This window comes from Apis florea, unplaced genomic scaffold (genome assembly GCF_048593485.1).
Source record: "Apis florea isolate Af1SG1 unplaced genomic scaffold, ASM4859348v1 contig_2897_pilon, whole genome shotgun sequence".
In the NCBI taxonomy this organism is placed as follows: domain Eukaryota; kingdom Metazoa; phylum Arthropoda; class Insecta; order Hymenoptera; family Apidae; genus Apis; species Apis florea.
The window spans coordinates 3,454,698-3,472,698 of record NW_028256665.1 but is presented as its reverse complement, the minus strand read 5'-3'; the positions used below and the strand labels follow the sequence as shown (position 1 = coordinate 3,472,698).

General features: G+C 31.5%; 2 protein-coding genes and 1 long non-coding RNA gene across 8 annotated transcripts; 1 reads left to right on the top strand and 2 right to left on the bottom strand.

The window, feature by feature from the left end:
* Nucleotides 1–1,588: 1,588 nt before the first annotated feature.
* Nucleotides 1,589–5,750, bottom strand: LOC100866855 (tsukushi). The gene is made up of 6 exons (XM_012488722.3): nucleotides 5,481–5,750; nucleotides 5,027–5,298; nucleotides 4,335–4,594; nucleotides 3,804–4,095; nucleotides 3,251–3,415; nucleotides 1,589–2,559 (listed from the first exon to the last, which is right to left on the bottom strand). The coding sequence occupies exons 1-6, from the start codon at nucleotides 5,671–5,673 to the stop codon at nucleotides 2,230–2,232; spliced, it is 1,512 nt and encodes a 503-aa protein (XP_012344176.2). The 5' UTR covers nucleotides 5,674–5,750; the 3' UTR covers nucleotides 1,589–2,229.
* Nucleotides 5,751–6,277: 527 nt separating this feature from the next.
* LOC100872698 (homeobox protein PKNOX2) lies at nucleotides 6,278–17,197 on the top strand. Of its 6 annotated transcripts, none has more exons than XM_086907687.1 (8): nucleotides 6,278–6,589; nucleotides 12,560–12,674; nucleotides 12,764–13,073; nucleotides 13,572–13,772; nucleotides 14,578–14,869; nucleotides 15,222–15,353; nucleotides 15,525–15,724; nucleotides 15,879–17,197. In XM_086907687.1, the coding sequence occupies exons 3-8, from the start codon at nucleotides 12,765–12,767 to the stop codon at nucleotides 16,200–16,202; spliced, it is 1,458 nt and encodes a 485-aa protein (XP_086763813.1). In that variant the 5' UTR covers nucleotides 6,278–6,589; nucleotides 12,560–12,674; nucleotide 12,764; the 3' UTR covers nucleotides 16,203–17,197. The 6 variants fall into 6 exon arrangements, with proteins under 6 accessions (XP_086763813.1, XP_086763817.1, XP_031773327.1 ...); XM_086907689.1 differs by having other exon boundaries at nucleotides 6,407–6,554; XM_086907688.1 differs by lacking the exon at nucleotides 6,278–6,589 and adding an exon at nucleotides 8,903–9,067.
* Nucleotides 8,324–11,371, bottom strand: LOC116414659 (uncharacterized). The gene is made up of 2 exons (XR_004225192.2): nucleotides 11,258–11,371; nucleotides 8,324–9,197 (listed from the first exon to the last, which is right to left on the bottom strand). It is a non-coding gene; the product is annotated as an uncharacterized LOC116414659 (long non-coding RNA).
* Nucleotides 17,198–18,001: the final 804 nt, after the last annotated feature.

Below are 18,001 nucleotides of genomic sequence, written 5' to 3'. Positions count from 1 at the left end.
TCTTTCTCTCAAATTCGTGAACCGTGTTTAATGTTTATTTTTCTCCGTAGGATGAGTTTTCTTTTTTGCGAAAAGTTAATAATTTTTTCTATTAAAAAATTTCTCCAAATGTAAAGGGGCGGGGAGAGAGAGAGAGAGAGAGAAGGAATTTTTCATTTGTTCATCTGTTTGCCGCGTTTCATCTCTCTTCTCTTTCTTTCCTCCTTTCCCTTCTTCTTTTTTTTTTTTTTTTTTTTTTTCTTTTCACTATATCATAAGTATTGATCCCCCATCTGCATCGACGTATATAAAGGCTTTTTTCACGAGTCAGTACGTCCGTATTGAGTCTTGAAAGGATGCGTATCGGGAGGAGGGAGTATCAAATTAGATTTACTCGTTGGACGATGTGTACGCGAACCACCGTGTATATACTTGAAATCCGCGTCCAAAATAAATGGGCGATCTCCGTATATCTCCTGTGTATCATCCTTCGTATCTCGCAGTCTAGCACTACCTCTCGATCGATCGAGTTATTATAGCATTACGTCGTAGTCGCTAATGCGATTTTTCCATCCAGACGTAACCGCTAATTGCCGCTGAACTCAAAGATAGTTTAACGAATTTCTAATATTTCCTCCTCCTTCTCCTCCTCCTTTTTAAAATAAATCGAAACGATCCTTTCGATACTTTCTCCCCTCCCGATTATCGAAAGATTACTGCTTATAACGTATTAGTTATAATTTCGAAACAAACTATATAACCATTTTCCTTCGCTCGCTCGATTCGATCGACTGTCCAATCCTGAAAAATAGTTCAACGAATTCCTTATACCTCCTCCTCTTCTTTCTTTCCAAATAAATCTAAACCATCCTTTCGACCATACTTTCCCAATTCGTCGAAACGTTACAACATCAGCTATAATTTCAAAACAAACTCCCGTTTCCCTTCGCTCTGGACAATGAATTATCCAATCGGTTCTATCATTCCAACATTTTATTAACATCTTATCCATCCTCGAACATTTTCCAAACGCTTCCTTTCCTTCCCCGCGACCTGTTTGGCAAAACGTTCGCGTAACGACGCGACAATCGGCCGCCCGTAAAACCCCGCGCCTTCCCTCCCCCCTCCCCGGATATATCCTCTCTATTTTAGGCGGCGGCAGAGGGGGAAGTGGCGCGTGCCGGCATTTAGACGGGGGTTGCTTCCGCGATTATTGGGTAAATTAACATCCCCGGTAATTGTGTTACCGGCGAGTGTCCATTCAACCGTCCCCCTCGCAACACGCCGTACCTCGACAACCCCCCCTCCCTCTCCCTCTCCCTCGGATGTCGACGTTAAAGCCCGAAATCCAAGCTTAACGTTGTCGAAACCTCGATCAGGCGTGCACCATAGGAAACTGCACGAGTAGCCGCGTTCTCTAAACCGCGACTCCTCCGGGGACTTGTTAGAGCGAAAAATGAGCGTGGCTCGGGGGATCGTTCGGCCGATGATCGGATCTGGCCATCGTTTCCTCGTCGTTCGATCGTCGTTTGTTGAGAGATTTTTTTGGGGGAGGGAGGGAGGGGGAGTAGAGGTGGATACATCTCTTTTAAAAAATACGGAAACGATATTTTTGTATAGTTAAGTATGAAGAATTCTTTATACACGCGATCGAGAAAGAAAGTGTGTTAATTGACAAGTTGTGGCTCAATTTATCGTGTAGATTAGATTCGTTTTTTCTTCTTCTTCTTCTTCTTCTTCTTCTTCTTCTCGAGAGAGAGAGAGAGAGAGAGAGGATGGACAGGTTTGTTGATTAATTGGAAGAGAACGGAGTTCGAAGATCGATCGAATTGTGCGTACACGCGCACAGTGATTTTTAACACGGTTTCTAGATCCGATTTATTGGTATTATATTATTATAAAAATATATGCTATTAAACTCATACACGCGATTCGATACGCTAACTTATCTTATAACTCACGATCAATGTAACATAATATAAATATAAATTAAAATCCACAATATACAAACTTTTCTTCCGGGGTTCTATCCAAGTCTCGATCGATTCATATCCGTTCTAAATTTTCCCGTTGATACAATTTTCTTCGCCGATCTAAACGATCATATTCACCATACTCTCGCCTTTTCCCTTTTCAATTAAATACCCCTTACGATGTATACGTACATCGTTCGAAATTCATCGTCCTCGATTCGTCGAAGTGAGAGAGAGGGGGGGAGGGAAGGAAGGGGGGGGGGGGAAGAGGAAAACTTCAAAACTCTTCGTCGTTCTTGGTCCTTTTGTAAAAGGCCCGCGAGAAACTGGCCGGGCCCGAACCGCCCCAGAAGAAGAAGCCACGACGCCAGAAGATGAAGATTGTGAGGCAGACAGGGATTGCGAGCAATATACCGATCAATATCCCTACGAGGATCATCGCGTCTTTTTCCGGCCTCGCGTTATACAGATCCAGACAACGTAGGCTTCGATTGCTCAACGAGGTCAGATTTTTGCCCTCGTGTTCGGGCGGTGCCGCGCACACCAGAGACGTCATTTCCTTTTCATCCATCAACTTTTTCCCGTACGTTGGCAGTAACACGTTGATCTGGAACAGAGATTGCAAGATTACTTTTAATCTTAATACTTCTTTTTAATTCGCGCAATTTTTCCAACTCGAGTTAAGATAGTCGAGTTAAGTTGGTCGTTTTTTGAAATTTGGATTACGTCGGAAATGAGTCCGAGTAATAAATTGGTTCGGTAATTTCATGCAATTTCACGAGGGGGAACAATTTTGGTTGGAAGAGGCCTTGATACAAATACGTTTGGAAGATTGGATTCGACGAATAGATATGACGGTTGGAGGAGTGATGTCTATTTAGGAATGAATTATCAAATTGTCAATGTAATTTTTGAATACTTTCAGTCTGAATGTGCTGAAAGTTTTCTCAGGTTTTTTTTGTTTTCGAAACAAAAAAAGATCAAATGTGCGAAGCGAGCTATCGCAGCTTTCGTGACGATATTAAAAAAAAGGAAAAAAATATTCTTTTGTTTTCAATTCGATTTGAAATAGGATATTACAAAAATAATTTTCGATTCAATAAAGAATTGTTTGGTTTGTCAAGGATTGAAAATGAAATTCCAATCTCGTATTTTTAATTAAAATATTATAATTAAAACTCGAAAGAGACTGGTGGATCGAGTGTAAAAAGAATCGACTGGATCGATCCGGAAATTGGTGTCGCTGGTTGAACAGTGATAGTAGGGGCGATACGTATTGTAGATTTGCCAGAACTTACCAGATATTCATTATTGCAATCGCAGCTCCATTTGTTGTTCGTCAGATCCAATTTTTCGAGCCAATCCCACCTTGATATCAATAGCTGGGGCAAATATCGCAGGGCGTTATTCGATAAATCGAGTCTCTTTAGTGGCGGCCACACAGGTCCTTCCGAGTTATTATTCTACGATAATTTCGTATAGTAAATATATTGTAACATTTTCTTTTTATTATTATTTAATTCTTCTTCATCTTAACTCTAAAAAAAAAAAAAATCGATAATGTTGTATGAATTCTAAGATATATTCTTATCTATCTATCTATCTTTCTCTTTTTTTCTCTAATAATAATCCAAATGAAATTCTTAATTCTGAAGAACAGTATTTTCTAACATATAATAAAGTTAACAAGAAACGGTTGAATTATTACTACGTTAGAAAGATTTCGAATGAAATCATTAGTGGTCAATCTTTTTTTTAGTCATTATCGATCCATCTAGCTTTTTTACTTGGGCCACGAAAAAAAGGATAATATTATGTTAAGGTATGGACAATCGTTTGACACATTATTACCCATGATGCAAGGGCGTAATCGTGGATCGATTCCAACTTTGGACAATTTTGTATTCGAAGATGCTCGAGCGATGTCAAGTCTGAGAAGGCACCCGATCCAACCATTGTCAAATGTGGCATGCAGCACAGGCTTAACTCTTTCAATTTAGTCATATTTGGGAACGAGTGCTCCTTGTCGATAATTTGAATCGGATTCTCGTCCATGTAGAGGTTCTCGAGGGACGTCGCCTCTTTGAGAGCGTTCGGTGCAGTTGCGAGCTGATTCCCGCTCAAGTTCAGCTTTTTAAGATTCCTGATCGACGGTTAATTTAATTAGATTCGATGAATAACCGGTGATATGTGAGTAGGTATTTTATTTCACGAGATAAAAATAAATATCAAGAGAGACTGTTTGTAAAAGTTTATCACGCGTATTTCTTATCACGCGTAAAACTCTTTATCACTCGAAATCAAAAATCAATTTCTATTGACGTATCGTGTTGTTCCGTCGTGAAATTGTAAATGTATATTATATGAAATATAATATTTCACCTGCATGTGTAGAACGATGTGTCCGGAAGTGTTTTTAGCCTGCAATAACTCAAGTTTAACTCTTCCAAAAACGGAAGAGAGCTGATCGCTATGATGGTGCGGCTGTCGAGATTTGAGAATAAATTTCCAGAAATATCCAATACTTTCAGGTTCGTCATGTGCTCGAAGAGATCGTGATGCAACGAATGAAGCATGTTATGAGCCAAATTTAAAATTACCAGCTTCTTCAACGGTTCGTAAATATCCGATGAAAATTTACCCTAAAAAGTATCACGTTATTGAAATAAATTGTATATTGAAGTTTCGATAATGATAATAATAAAAATAACGTAATGATTTTTAAGAAAAATTATCCCTCCCCCCTCTTTGAGCCAAGTATCAATATAGTTTTCGCTATAATCGGTGAAACGTGATTCAAGATCATTTTTAAAATATTTTTAATTTAATTGGACAAATTAAAGTTAATACTATGATATACGTATAAAAAAATATTAGATTACATATCAGATCAACATCAATATTGATAATTGACTTATCTTGTTGCTGTATTTTTCAAGAATTAACGTTGGTCGACGAATGGTCGAATGAGTAATGAAAGATTGTACCATAATCGTCATCAAAATTTCGATTAGACGATCAAACATAGATTATTTATTGATTACTGTAGAAAAAAAAAAAAGCGAACGTATTACCTCAAATGCTTGAGGTTGCAAATTTTCTGCGGTAAGTTGATTATGGCTTAGATCCAATTCGGTCAGATTAATTATCTTCTTAAAGGCGCAATTATCGATCCTGGTGATTTTGTTCTTCTTCAATATTAATTTCCTGATCTCCAGTGCCGGGAACGGTTTCACGTGTACCAACGAATTCTCCTCGAACGATACCACTTTTAGAGTTTTGTTTGGCCATTGAGAATCTTCGAAGTGGTACGTTAAATTTCTTTTATCGCAATCTATGATGTCATCTGGTAGGAAAACATTGATTTTTTTTTTCTGCACATTATTATTGCTTACATTCGTAGGATCGTTCTTTCTTTTTTTTTTTTTCCTTTTCGAACGAATTTATTTATTTTCTTTTTTTTTTAATGTAAATATGATGATTAATAATCAACAATACGATTTGGAGCATTATTTGGTTATAAATTACCTGTACATTTGCATATGGTGCACAAATTTGGAAGTTTAACCGTAGGTACTTTCTCCTCTACTTGTACATTTTCAATTTCTCCTTTTGTGTTATTATTAGCAGCGGTTTTGATATCTTCAACGTTGGTTGATTTTTGGCACTTAACATTTGTCGCAAAGATAAAAATGAAAATAATTAAAAATCGGTAATCCATGATTTCTCACAAGATTCGTACCGGTAGAATCTTACACTGTGAATATGAAGCCTTTCCTATATCGAACCAAGTATTCTGATAAGAAAACCAATGATAAGATAGCGTTGATCGTTACTCATCTTCACTTCAATCCTTTTTCAATTCGCTTTTCTAATTCATTTTTATTATATACACGTTATAATTTTAATTTAACAAAGATAATCGAGTATTTTGATTACTTTTTCTTTGAATGTTAAAGAAAATATTTTTATTTTGTCAATATGTAAAAAGAAAAATTGAAGTAAAAGACGAACTATTTCATTTTATCATAAAATAATTGTAACGATATTCGTAAATGTAATTACGAATAATTACTATTAATAATTATTTCTTTGTCTTTTCTTATTTTAATAATGTCATTAATGAAATTATAAATTAATATATGAGATGTATGTATATTCGATAAATTAGTGTATATAATTTTTTTCACGATAAATTTAAATATCGCGCTTTAATTTGAGCGATACTTGAATGAACCGATAATCGCATTAGTGTCGCCATCTGCTGCGGAGTTAGTGTATCAATGAAGAGGAGAAACCTTCGCGAAAAGTATTGAATCGATGACGTCATAAAAGACGTGTCAGTGGAAGGAGTAGACAGGATTGTAGAGGAGCATGTTGAAAAATGTCCGATTACTTTAATTTATTGTACGGCGTGAATAGTAGTAAACAGAAGGATTTGTGTTGACGCGCGTGTGATCGTTAGATCGGCATCGATATACGATTATCATCGAGCCAGGAAGTATCACGTGGACGAAAAGGAAATTAGTTTTCGACTAGTCAGACACGCCGACCGAAATATCTTCGAAAAATAAAAGTGGTGGACGGTGTTGTTTTGTTCCTGTAAGTTTTATCTGAACGAGATTTTTTTGTACGTGGTAAGTGGCTAAGAAATAAATCTTTTCTTGAATACTGTCATGCAAACAGCTGTTTCGATACATCGTTCGATCAACCTAATTCCCGCTGGACCGTGCACCTGTGAATTGTGAGGTTAGGTTCGTTTATTCGTTCCTGGTGCGCCGATACAAGCGAAAAACTTGTTTTGTGCGCAATGCCCTCCAGTGAACGCCCATTCCTCGCGGTCTGCCTTGACAGAATTGCGGATTGATACGATCGATATTGTTAAGAGTCTTTCAAAGAGCGACTTTTTCAAATGACATCATGCGCACCATGCGACTGAAGCCTACTATCAACTGGTTCTCAGTTGATATTCGTTATCTGTTGCAATAGTGCATATTATAAATACTTTCTTTCTTTTCTCTTATTGTTTTGAAATATACAATGAACAATTGCTGCATAAATTTATGTTTTCAAAAACATATTTATATAACCAATAATTTAAATAAATTGTAATTGAATTTATTTTGAAAGAATTCATTATTTAACAATGAATTCAACGAATATATTTATATAACTCATATAATTAATACGTAACATCACGTTTTAAAAAAAATTTAGCCAATTATCGTTTAAAATCGTTTATTGATATTGTCAATTGTAAAATAAGAGGCGGGAATTTTAACATGAAGATGTATTATTATTTTTATTATTATTATATGATATTTCTTATAAATATTTTTAATCGAATCAATTATTAGTCATCAACAAATTAAACATTTGTTTAAGAAAATCAACTTAACTATCATACATTTTCGTTATTTAAATATATAATAATTATCATAACAGAACTAGAATGAAGATCAAAATATATTTAGAAAAATAAATATAAATGATATTTGATTCAGTTACTATTATTGAACTATTTAACCTTTATATTGGTAATAGCGATATGTTGCATAGTCAAGCTGTTTGCGTTTCCATTTAGAACGGAATAATTCGTCCTAAGCGAATTACGTCAAACGATAAACTCCGAGCTTTGCAACGTAAGCGTATTCCTGGTGAAACGAGAAAATCGGTGTTTACATCGTATTAAGAAAACCGGTTGAAATCGTTCAAAGAATTTGTTATGAAAAAAAAGAGTGACAAAGATGCTGCAATGAGGTATCATCATTATCTTATAGCGTGTGCTATATATTCGTTGAATCAAATTATACTATAATATTGTGATTCAATTTTTACTTAAGCGAAAAACATACAATAGATTAATTATATCTTTTAAAGAATTAACAATATTAATTTGATAAATTTTTAATCAAATGAATGAAATAATAATTATAAATTTTAAATATATATAATAATATATTTTTAAAAAAAAGAAAAAAAATGTGTAGTGAATTTTTTTACATTAAAAAAAATTTAATTATCATTTAATATAAAAGAAATAAAAATTCCGAAGGAATAATTTTTTTTGCATAGCAATTGTGAAGATTATAGGAATAAAGTTGATTGATTTATGATTACTTTATAAAAGTTATTATAAACTTTAAAAATAAAATAAATAAATGTAAATTTCTCTTTCATCACAAGAACAACTTGTGTTGTGTGCAAGACTTACTTGTTTCAAATTTTTATCTTAAATATATAATTGTAAAAAAAGAAAGAAAATTACTTAAAAATTATTGTGCAGATTTTTCTTATGTAAACTAATATTTACATAAGAAAATAAGTTAAACTGGTATTTTAAAGAATTTATTGAATATCAAAAAATATTTTATATCATTATCTAATTGTATTATCTTTAGTTCGTTTATACATTTTTTAAAATAAACAAATTATATTTTAATATTTTATGTATTAAAGTTTATTACAAATGTAATATTTGATTAATTTTTCTTTTATATTATATTGTCGATATTATTTATTTTATATACATATTCTTATAGATGTAAAATTTTTTTACATTTTCAAATATCAAAATGTCAAATGTCAAAATGAATTTTCATATAACAAAAAATAAATGATAAAAATATTTTCAACTTCATTTTATATGTCGTATTAAATTAAATACATCAATAAGGAATTTTGTTTAAACAATATTCCCATAATAAATTATAGAATTCTGTAAAATACATGCCACGAAAGAAATAGTAAAACGAACTCGAATTTCCCGCAGAAATTTTATCGAGCACCCTATAGGTAGAGCGTTGCGCAGCAGTGAGGCATCGGCGCCGTCGGCAGCGGTGGCCTCTTGTAGTTTTTGCTACGCCCTCTTCGCATGAAAATGATTCTTCCTCGGCGTGCTGTAGTAGGGATCGTCGACCATTGGTTATCGAACGTTTGACTGACAGTTCGACTATCTCGTGTTAGGCTCGCGATGAAAGGGAGAAAGAAAAACGACTTCTGGCTCCGTATTAACGCCCACTACCGATTCCGTGCCGTTCTTTAACTCACATCTCTTTCTACCACGGTGTTGTTGCCCGTCACGACGCCGGTTTTAATACGCCGATGACTGACAGGTAGTAAACAAGTCCGCTTGCCCACGGGATACCATCTTTGTCATAATTAACTCTTTCGGTGCCAGACCGGTATGTGTGCACGTTAAACGTTTCTTATAACGAAATGTTTTTTGCCGATGTTTTCTGATGTCTACATATAATAAACAAGGAGAAAAATAAGATTATATAAATTTAGTATTTAAAAACAAGTTCTTAATATACGTATATATAAATGAGTTTTAAAATAAATTTTCTAATTAAAAATATTTTTTTAATCCAATTAAAAATAATGTTTTGTACTCTATTAGTATAAATATTTAGCGTTGTATAAATATTTACGAATAAACATGGTTTTGTTTGATTCAAAGTAATTTTTTCGTGGAAAATATATTTTTTATTTATTTATTTTTTTTTTTAATTTTAATTCATAGGTTAATGATGGTAATAAAAAATTATAATAATATTACAAATTAAGATGTCAAAAGTGAGAAACAGTAAAATAAGTTTATACAAATATTTGGCCACGGATGTATATACTTAATAGAATTTAAGTATTCTCTTATGTTCGAAAATGATCACTATGTTCTAACCAACTACTATAGCTCTGGCACTTAAGGGTTAAAGATTTGTTTCTCCTCTTATTTACGCTCGTAAAGGCACGTTTCATTGCTGCTATATCATTACTTTGTTCTATAGGGATGAAATGTTACTTTAAGATACATAATTTCCAAATTTTTTTATTTAATTATTTTTTTATTCATTTATAATTTTAACAATATTATTTCATTACTTAAAATTTTACATTTAACTTTTCAAAAATATTAAAAAATAAATAAATAAAAGAAAGAAGAACAATTTTTAAATAATTATTATTATTTTTTTGTCATTATATTTAAATAAGAGTAAATTCTTTTAACAAATTAACACGTCAATTTCATGCTTCTTTACCAGGTTAAATTATAATCTTTCATTCTTTGATTACTTCTAATTATATGTTACTTATAGCTTTAGTGTCACAGTAATTATTAGGTCGGTACAAAAAATCAACACGTTGAACGAGTTATACAGCAAATCGCGTGAGCAAAATACATGTACGCCATTACGTAGTTTCCGCCAATCCATTTCATTTGAATTAATAACGGTCTCATTTTGATTCATAACACGTGACTTCAAAATGGTTTTAAATTCTTACTCGATTTTTTTTTATTGATATTTCAATCAAAAAATATACTTTCATTTCTTATTGTACTTTTTTCTTTTTATTTTGCGTTATTCATTAATATTTTTTTATATATATTATTTATATACATCATATTGTATTTCATATTTAATATTTATTAGCTTTTAATTTTATCGATATTAATTAATAATTATAAATAATAAATTATTTTTAGAAATTTTCTGAATTTTTTAAATTTTTGCAAAAAGTATAAAAAAAATATTTATTTATATTTAAAGTAAATTCTTCTTATATTGAAAATTATATTAAATAAATTTATAATATATATTTTTAATTTCTACAAATTTTGTATTAATATAAAAGATAACTAAGATTTGGTAGCATAAATAAAAACATTAAATCTTATTATTCAGTTATAATGTATAGAATATAAAATATACATATATATGTAATATGAAAAAATAATATAACAATCAACAATCGAATCACTTTTATTCACAATATTTCAGATATTTGATAGAAGATTACTTGAAATATTTTTTTTAGCTGATGTTTAGTTTTGTTTGTTAAAATTTTTTTTTTAATGACATTTGATTAATTCAATTTTTTAATAAAATGTTGATAGCTGTTTATTTCTTGCAATATAAGAAATAATTTTACTAATTATTAATGTATATATTCCTTTAATATTCAAGTATAAAATTAAAATAATTAAAAAATTAATTAAAGAAGTAACAAAACGATAGTTAAAATTCTTGATGAACGATAAATACGGTTGGCAGAACACAATATTATTACCATGGAAAATATTTAAAAGAATAATAATATTTTATTTTCTAGTAATAGCAATAATAGTATAAATATATATCTATAAAAAAATTATAATTATTATAAACATTTAAATAAAAGTTCAAATTCGTTATATGAATGAAATAGAAAAAACATATAAAGAAGGAAAGGAAAAAACAAGTTTAAATGCGTTAAGGCTGTTTCGATGTGTAGATACTGTCGTGGAAATGAACCATACTGACCATTCACCGTCAGCGATAATATTTTTAAATGAAAGCGATGAGAGAGGCGACTGGCACAATAAATATCGGGTTTAACGGAAAGACGCGAGTGTGTTCAAAGCACCACTTGCAAGTAATGGTACCTCTGTCCAGCTCCTTTTTCTATCGCTTCAGACGCCACCTCGTGGTATTCCCTTTAATATATCTAACTCTTCTTGTATATCGATACTTTCGCTCACTCATCTTCTGCTACACTATTCCATCACAAGAAGTTTTGATAAAATGTCACGAGTACGATTTTTTTTCTTATTTGAAGAAGAATGCAATTCTTCTGTTGTGTATATTCTTTGCGTATTTTTTTTTATTAGTTTTTGATTTAAAAATTGTATATTGAGTAAATTTTTATAAAATAAATGTTATATATCTTTGTGTAACACTAAAGTGCATATAAAAAAATACTTAATTTTTTGTTTTTATTATATATTTTCTATTATTGTCTATAATTGTTGTCTATAAATAGAAAATTTATTTTTCCTTTGTTAAAAAAAATTAAAACAATTTTTTTTTACATACTTCTTAAACTACAAACAAAAATTATTACAAATATAATATATATTAGTTTTATTATATAAAGTATAATTTCAGTATCATTTTATATAACATATAATTAATCTTATCTTAAAATAATTACTGTTTCTGCTATAAAATCCATAGATATGACTTTCTCAAAATATTTTTCTTAGAAAGGAAAAAAAAAAAAGATTATCTTTCGAAAATTTCTTTGAATAAGACAATATATATATAAAAACGATATAACATTACCATGACTTTTTACAGTAAAAATTGATCCGGACAATTATATTGCCCTAATTCAATTATTAGCATTTCTTTTTTCTCTCGCATTGCTCGTAACTACGATTTTTCGACTATCGTCTTGTCAGCCTGTGGTATGTTGCAGTATTTTATTTATTCATACCGAGGGAACGTGTATGGGGATTGGGGGAAATTCAAAAGGAACGTTCGGAATGGGAAGCAGAACTAGTGCCAGCAACAGTGCTGATGGTGTTGAGACCGTCTAACGATGACATTTAAATGCAGTGCCGCGCATCGTTTGGTTCTTCGTGCCACGGCGATTCCCTCCTTCCCCGTCTTTCTTTTTTTCCCTTTGCTCTCTGGCTCATCTCTACTCGAAATACGCAAGAATATTTTATAAAATATACGATATTTTTATCCTATTATTTTTATAATATATTTTATTTCCAAATTTAATCTTATATACACACGATAATGGATTTAATATTTTTCATTTCTTTCTTGTTTTAGTATAATTTTGTAAATTACCGGAAGATCGAAAATAAATCGAAGAGCTCAAGAATTCAAATATAAGAGATTTCGGAGGAGCTGAGCAACGATGGAAGCTGCTAGACAGGAATGATAGGTATACAAGTTCTATGAAGTTTTCTATGTAGAAAAATTTAATTTTGACAACGGAAAGAAAAAGATAATAATTTGATCATATTAATGCAGAATGCAAGAGGGTAGCACCGCCGTGGCGCTAGCAATGGTGACTCCTGGCTACGATCAGGACCCTGCAAGTGGGGTTGCCGATTACACAACTCATCAAGATCAAGCTCAATTTGAAGCAGACAAGAGGGCAGTGTACAAACATCCCCTCTTTCCATTGCTCGCGTTACTTTTCGAAAGATGCGAACAAGCTACTCAGAGCTCGGACAATTCAACGTCCGAAAGTTTCAACATGGACATACAGGCCTTCGTCCAACACCAAGAAAGAGACCGAAAGCCATTTCTGATCAATGACCCCGAAATTGACGGTTTAGTGAGTCTCTTAAATAATTTAATTTTAAAATATTTAATTATAATTTGTATTTGTATTGTAACTTGTATAATTCAATGAAATTTTTTTGAAAATTGAATATAAAGCAATAATGATAGTAAAGTTTTTTAAAAGAAAGATAGAAAATAGAGTAAAAGGATCATTAGATATTAAAATATTAATAACAAATTGTTTATCGTTAAAAAACTCAATTTATTACATATGTTTATATATATGTATATATATATATTTATTTATTTGTATTTATATTTCTGGAAAAAAAAATTTATTATATATACATCCAGAATTCAGAATTATGTGCAAAAATTTAAAATTTTTTAAAGTTAAATCTCTAGACGTTAAGAAAATTGTTTAAATTTAAAAAAAAGAATCGAATTTTTTTTGCAAAACAAAGAAAAGATAATAAGCGATGCTACGCAGTTCGATATGAAAAGAAAATCGTTCACTCGTCTATATTGTTTTGTGCCCCTGCCAACGTAGATGATCAAGGCGATACAGGTGCTACGAATTCATCTACTCGAACTGGAAAAGGTGCAGGAACTGTGCAAGGACTTTTGCAACAGATACATCACATGCCTGAAGGGCAAGATGCAAAGCGAGAATCTGCTACGCAGCGATTACAGTCACCATGGACACGACATGGGTCCATCGAGTGGCAGCAACGGGAGCAGTCCTTTGCAGGTTAGATATTATTTTGAACATGTAAAACGGCCTAGCCTGTTTCCCCCTTTACCTAAGTAGTTATCCTTTTTTTTAGTAATGCGCAAGAATCGCGAATATAATCTCGGAACGCTATCTTTGCCTCTTGTTTTAATTCTTTAAGTTGAAACTGTAACTAAATCTAAGTTTTCTTTTTATTAACATTACTACCTTGTATAGAAGTTATATTTTTAAAATAACAAGATGGAGTATCAAGTTATAAAATAAAAATAAAAATATTGCTTGAATGATTAACTCTTGTAATTTACTCTGATCTAAGTTTTGTGTTTAATGGTAGTTAATAAAGTATTGATTGAGGGGGAAATTTTAATGACTTTAATGATAACAAATAATAAAAAAAAATATTTAGTTTATATATATTAGTATTTGTGTAAATACATAACTGTTATACGCCATATATAATAGATCCTTTATGAATGAAATTCTGAAATTGTTCAATATCTATGTAAAAGATTAAATGTTTCCCAACTCTTTTCTGTCTCTCTTTAAAATTTCATTAAATTATTTCAAAATTAACAGCATGTTAATTCTTTAGATAAGAACAGTTGAATTGTATGTTTCTAAGTGATTTATATTTATATATATAAATCATTAATCAAAACAATTCTAACATGTACTTGGATCAAACAATTAATTTTAAAATATTTACTTTTAAAATAATTATTTTAAAAGAAGAAAAAATGTGAGTGATACTTGCGCATCGCTCAAAATATTATAGAACCCCACCCCTGCTCTCTGACGGCTAGTTGCGACATATATTTCCCAGGTGCTGTCTTCTACAGGCAATGATGTTGAGTCGGGAGCTAACGGATTCAGAGTGAGCAGAGGTGATATCCTGTCGGAGAACGGTGGTGCGAGTCAGTTGGCTGCGCAAGAGGAAACCGGTAACGACAGGCCGTCGTCGGTGCGATCATCTTCCACTGCTCAACGCTCGAACAGATCCTCCAGTCAAGACCATGACGATCCTCTATCACCTTCCACGGTGCATGGAAGTACACCCCTTTCGCAGATCGGTGCTCATTCCTGTGCGCCAGTCAACGATATGTATCTTGGTCAAGGTAGGTTTGTTAATACTTTTGATTTTTTACAATTAATGAGTAATTTTTTTTTAAACTGTTGCTTCTTTTTATTAATTTTTTCTTTATTCTTTCTTCAGTGTTTGGAATTATTCTTGATCTTACATTAGATGTTGGATGATTGGAAATTCCTTTAATTATTTTGCATAATTTGTTGAAATAAGATTTTACAATTAGGAACGCTTCAGAAAAAGGTTTCAGTACAGATTATTTGATAATTAATTGTAACATTTTTGAATAATATTTTTGATTGTAACGCCAAAAATTGTTGAGTTTAAAAAAGAAAATTAAAGATGTTGATTTAAACGTAAGAATTATCAACTTACGATTATAGATGATATGGACTATGTGAATATTGGCGACAGAATATATTTAGAAGAGGCTGGCTATTGGGGCCTTCTTGCTTTACAAGAGCGTGAAAATGAATACGTCGATGTCGGAGATGCGAATGATGAAAAGTATTTTGGTTAGATGAACTTGGTTCTTCCTTACCAATGACTAATGTTTTCACTTGAATATTAATTACTAATTAAAAATGTGAATTAAACTAATAATATGAAATTAATGAGAGAAATATCATTTTTGTGTGAAATACGTTCTTTTACCATAATAAATATATCGTGTTTATTATGCTTAGATATCACTGTGGCGGGTTCTCCTTCACCTGCACCAAGCGAAGACGAAGACGAAGTATGTGGCACTGGTACTGCTACTTCCAATCACAGTAGTAGTCATGGAGGTAATCATAGTAGCGTTAAAAAAGGAAGACAAAAACGAGGTGTCTTACCTAAACAAGCTACGAGCATTATGCGAACTTGGCTTTTTGAACATTTAGTTGTAAGTATAATTTTTATTTAATCATTAATTCAATTTATGATTGTATTATATCTCCCCCAACTAATAATAACCAAATTGTGCTATACTAGTTACTTCTGTTACATTGTAGAATAAAATAAAAAAAAAAAATATTTACATTCATTATTCCATATAGCACCCATATCCCACGGAGGATGAGAAACGTCAAATTGCAAGTCAAACGAACTTAACGTTATTACAAGTTAACAACTGGTTCATCAATGCTCGTCGACGAATTCTTCAGCCAATGCTCGATGGTGCCGGGGCAGATTCGGTGCAACGTGCTGGAAAACGTCACAAAGTGTCAAAGCACGTGGTACAACATCAACACGTACAACAACAGCAAGGAGGCGGCTGGCAATCTGAAGACTCTGGGAGCGATTCAGGCTCCAGCGACGGTGAGGGAGGTGCCGATAGATCGAAAGATGGTAATGATAGCGATGAAGATGATCTTCACTGACCTCTGTCGATCATCGAAACATCAACCTCTTTACGGTACCTTCAAATCCAGTTGCTCATTACAGTATTAAGGTATTCGAGAATAGATTTCGCTTTAACTGTCAAATACGTAATTATTCTCGCGAAAATCAAGGGTATTATTGGTCGAGGTTATCACGCTCTCTTATCGGATCCGATAGTTTTGATCTCCTTTTCTATCCATGGAGCATCTTAGCGTTTTTAAGCGTCATTATTCATATTATTAACTACGGTCCGAGAAAGATTGAAAAGAAATATTGTATAATTCGATTATGAAATATGTTCTCTTCTTTTTTCCTTTTCTTTTTCTCCCACATATATTGTCCGTAAGAACAATATGATCATGATATGAAAGAGATTCATTAATCGATTTAGAAGGCAAATTTTGAATATAACGAAACTTAGGATTGTTATTTAATCAGTTTTATTGAGTCGTTGATAAATAAGCTACATTGTAGCAGTTTTTCCCCTAAAATAGTTTTTTGTTTCTCGCGATTGTTTCTTCTTAACGATTGTTAATTTGCATAATATAGTTTAGGATAACGAATGAAAATACTACATGTGTAGTATAAGTTATCATTTGTATCATTTATTAAACTATAGATCTACAATATTTGTTGAACATCGTTTAATTAATTAAAGCGTGGTTCTTATATCAATAATTTGTAGGAACAACAAATTATTTTTCGAAAAGAACATAAATATTTACGCTATGAGAGATCGTTAGAGGTCGTAACAAATATATTTGCCTGTAATATGTACATTCTTTTCTATGGTGTAGAGTATGAACAAATGTTTCACTCATTTAATGATAAAAAAAAAAAAAAAAAAAAGTTAAATCTAAGGTGACAACAAAAAACTCAACGTTAATGTTTATATATTTTTATATCAAGACTTTATTTCTTTCGAAATGCGTTTTCTTGACTTTACAGCAAACGTCTTTCAATGTTTAACAATAATAAAAAAAAAACTGAACAAGAGCAGTACATGATTACAAACCATAATTTCTACAAAAAAAAAAAGAAAATAACAATTTTTATTAATTACATTTATTTTATAAATTCTGGACGGATTTATGAACGGAAGACTAATAGTATTTTAAGTAAAAAATAAAGATCATCTATTTATTGGTTCAACGAGCCTCATACAGTTAACTTAACTTTTGAATAGTTCTGACAGAAATAAAAATATTTCTGTATATACTTAGTACTTTCTATAGCGTTATCGAAATCGTCCATATGAGACTATGTATAATATAGAAATCTTAATAACGACAATGAACGGTCGTTCTCAACCCTTCCTAATTAAAATAAACTATGATGATATTGTGCTACTACATTAAAATAGACGAGATATGTTTTTGTGATCGATCGCCAACTATCAAAAAAGGAAAGAAAAATCTAACTCTCAAAAAATCATGATAAATTAATAGATGATTATGATGATCGGTCAATAAGATGGTAACAATCTCAGTCTTGTACTCTTCGTGCCATTAAAGAGCGTGGTAACTTCCGCGTTTAGTCTTTGTTCAGCTCTGCAGTGTCGTGACATAGCGAAGTGCTATCCCTCCAAGATAATAATAATAATAATAATAATAATAATAATAATAATAATAATAATAATAATAACAATAATATTATTAATAATAATAATACTATTACGACTAATAACGATAACAACAACAATGATAATATAATGCTACTTTAAATATATGATGATTATATTTTTAAACTCTAAGTGTCGTCTTTAAAAAAATGCGTGTATCGCAGTTGAACAAATGTG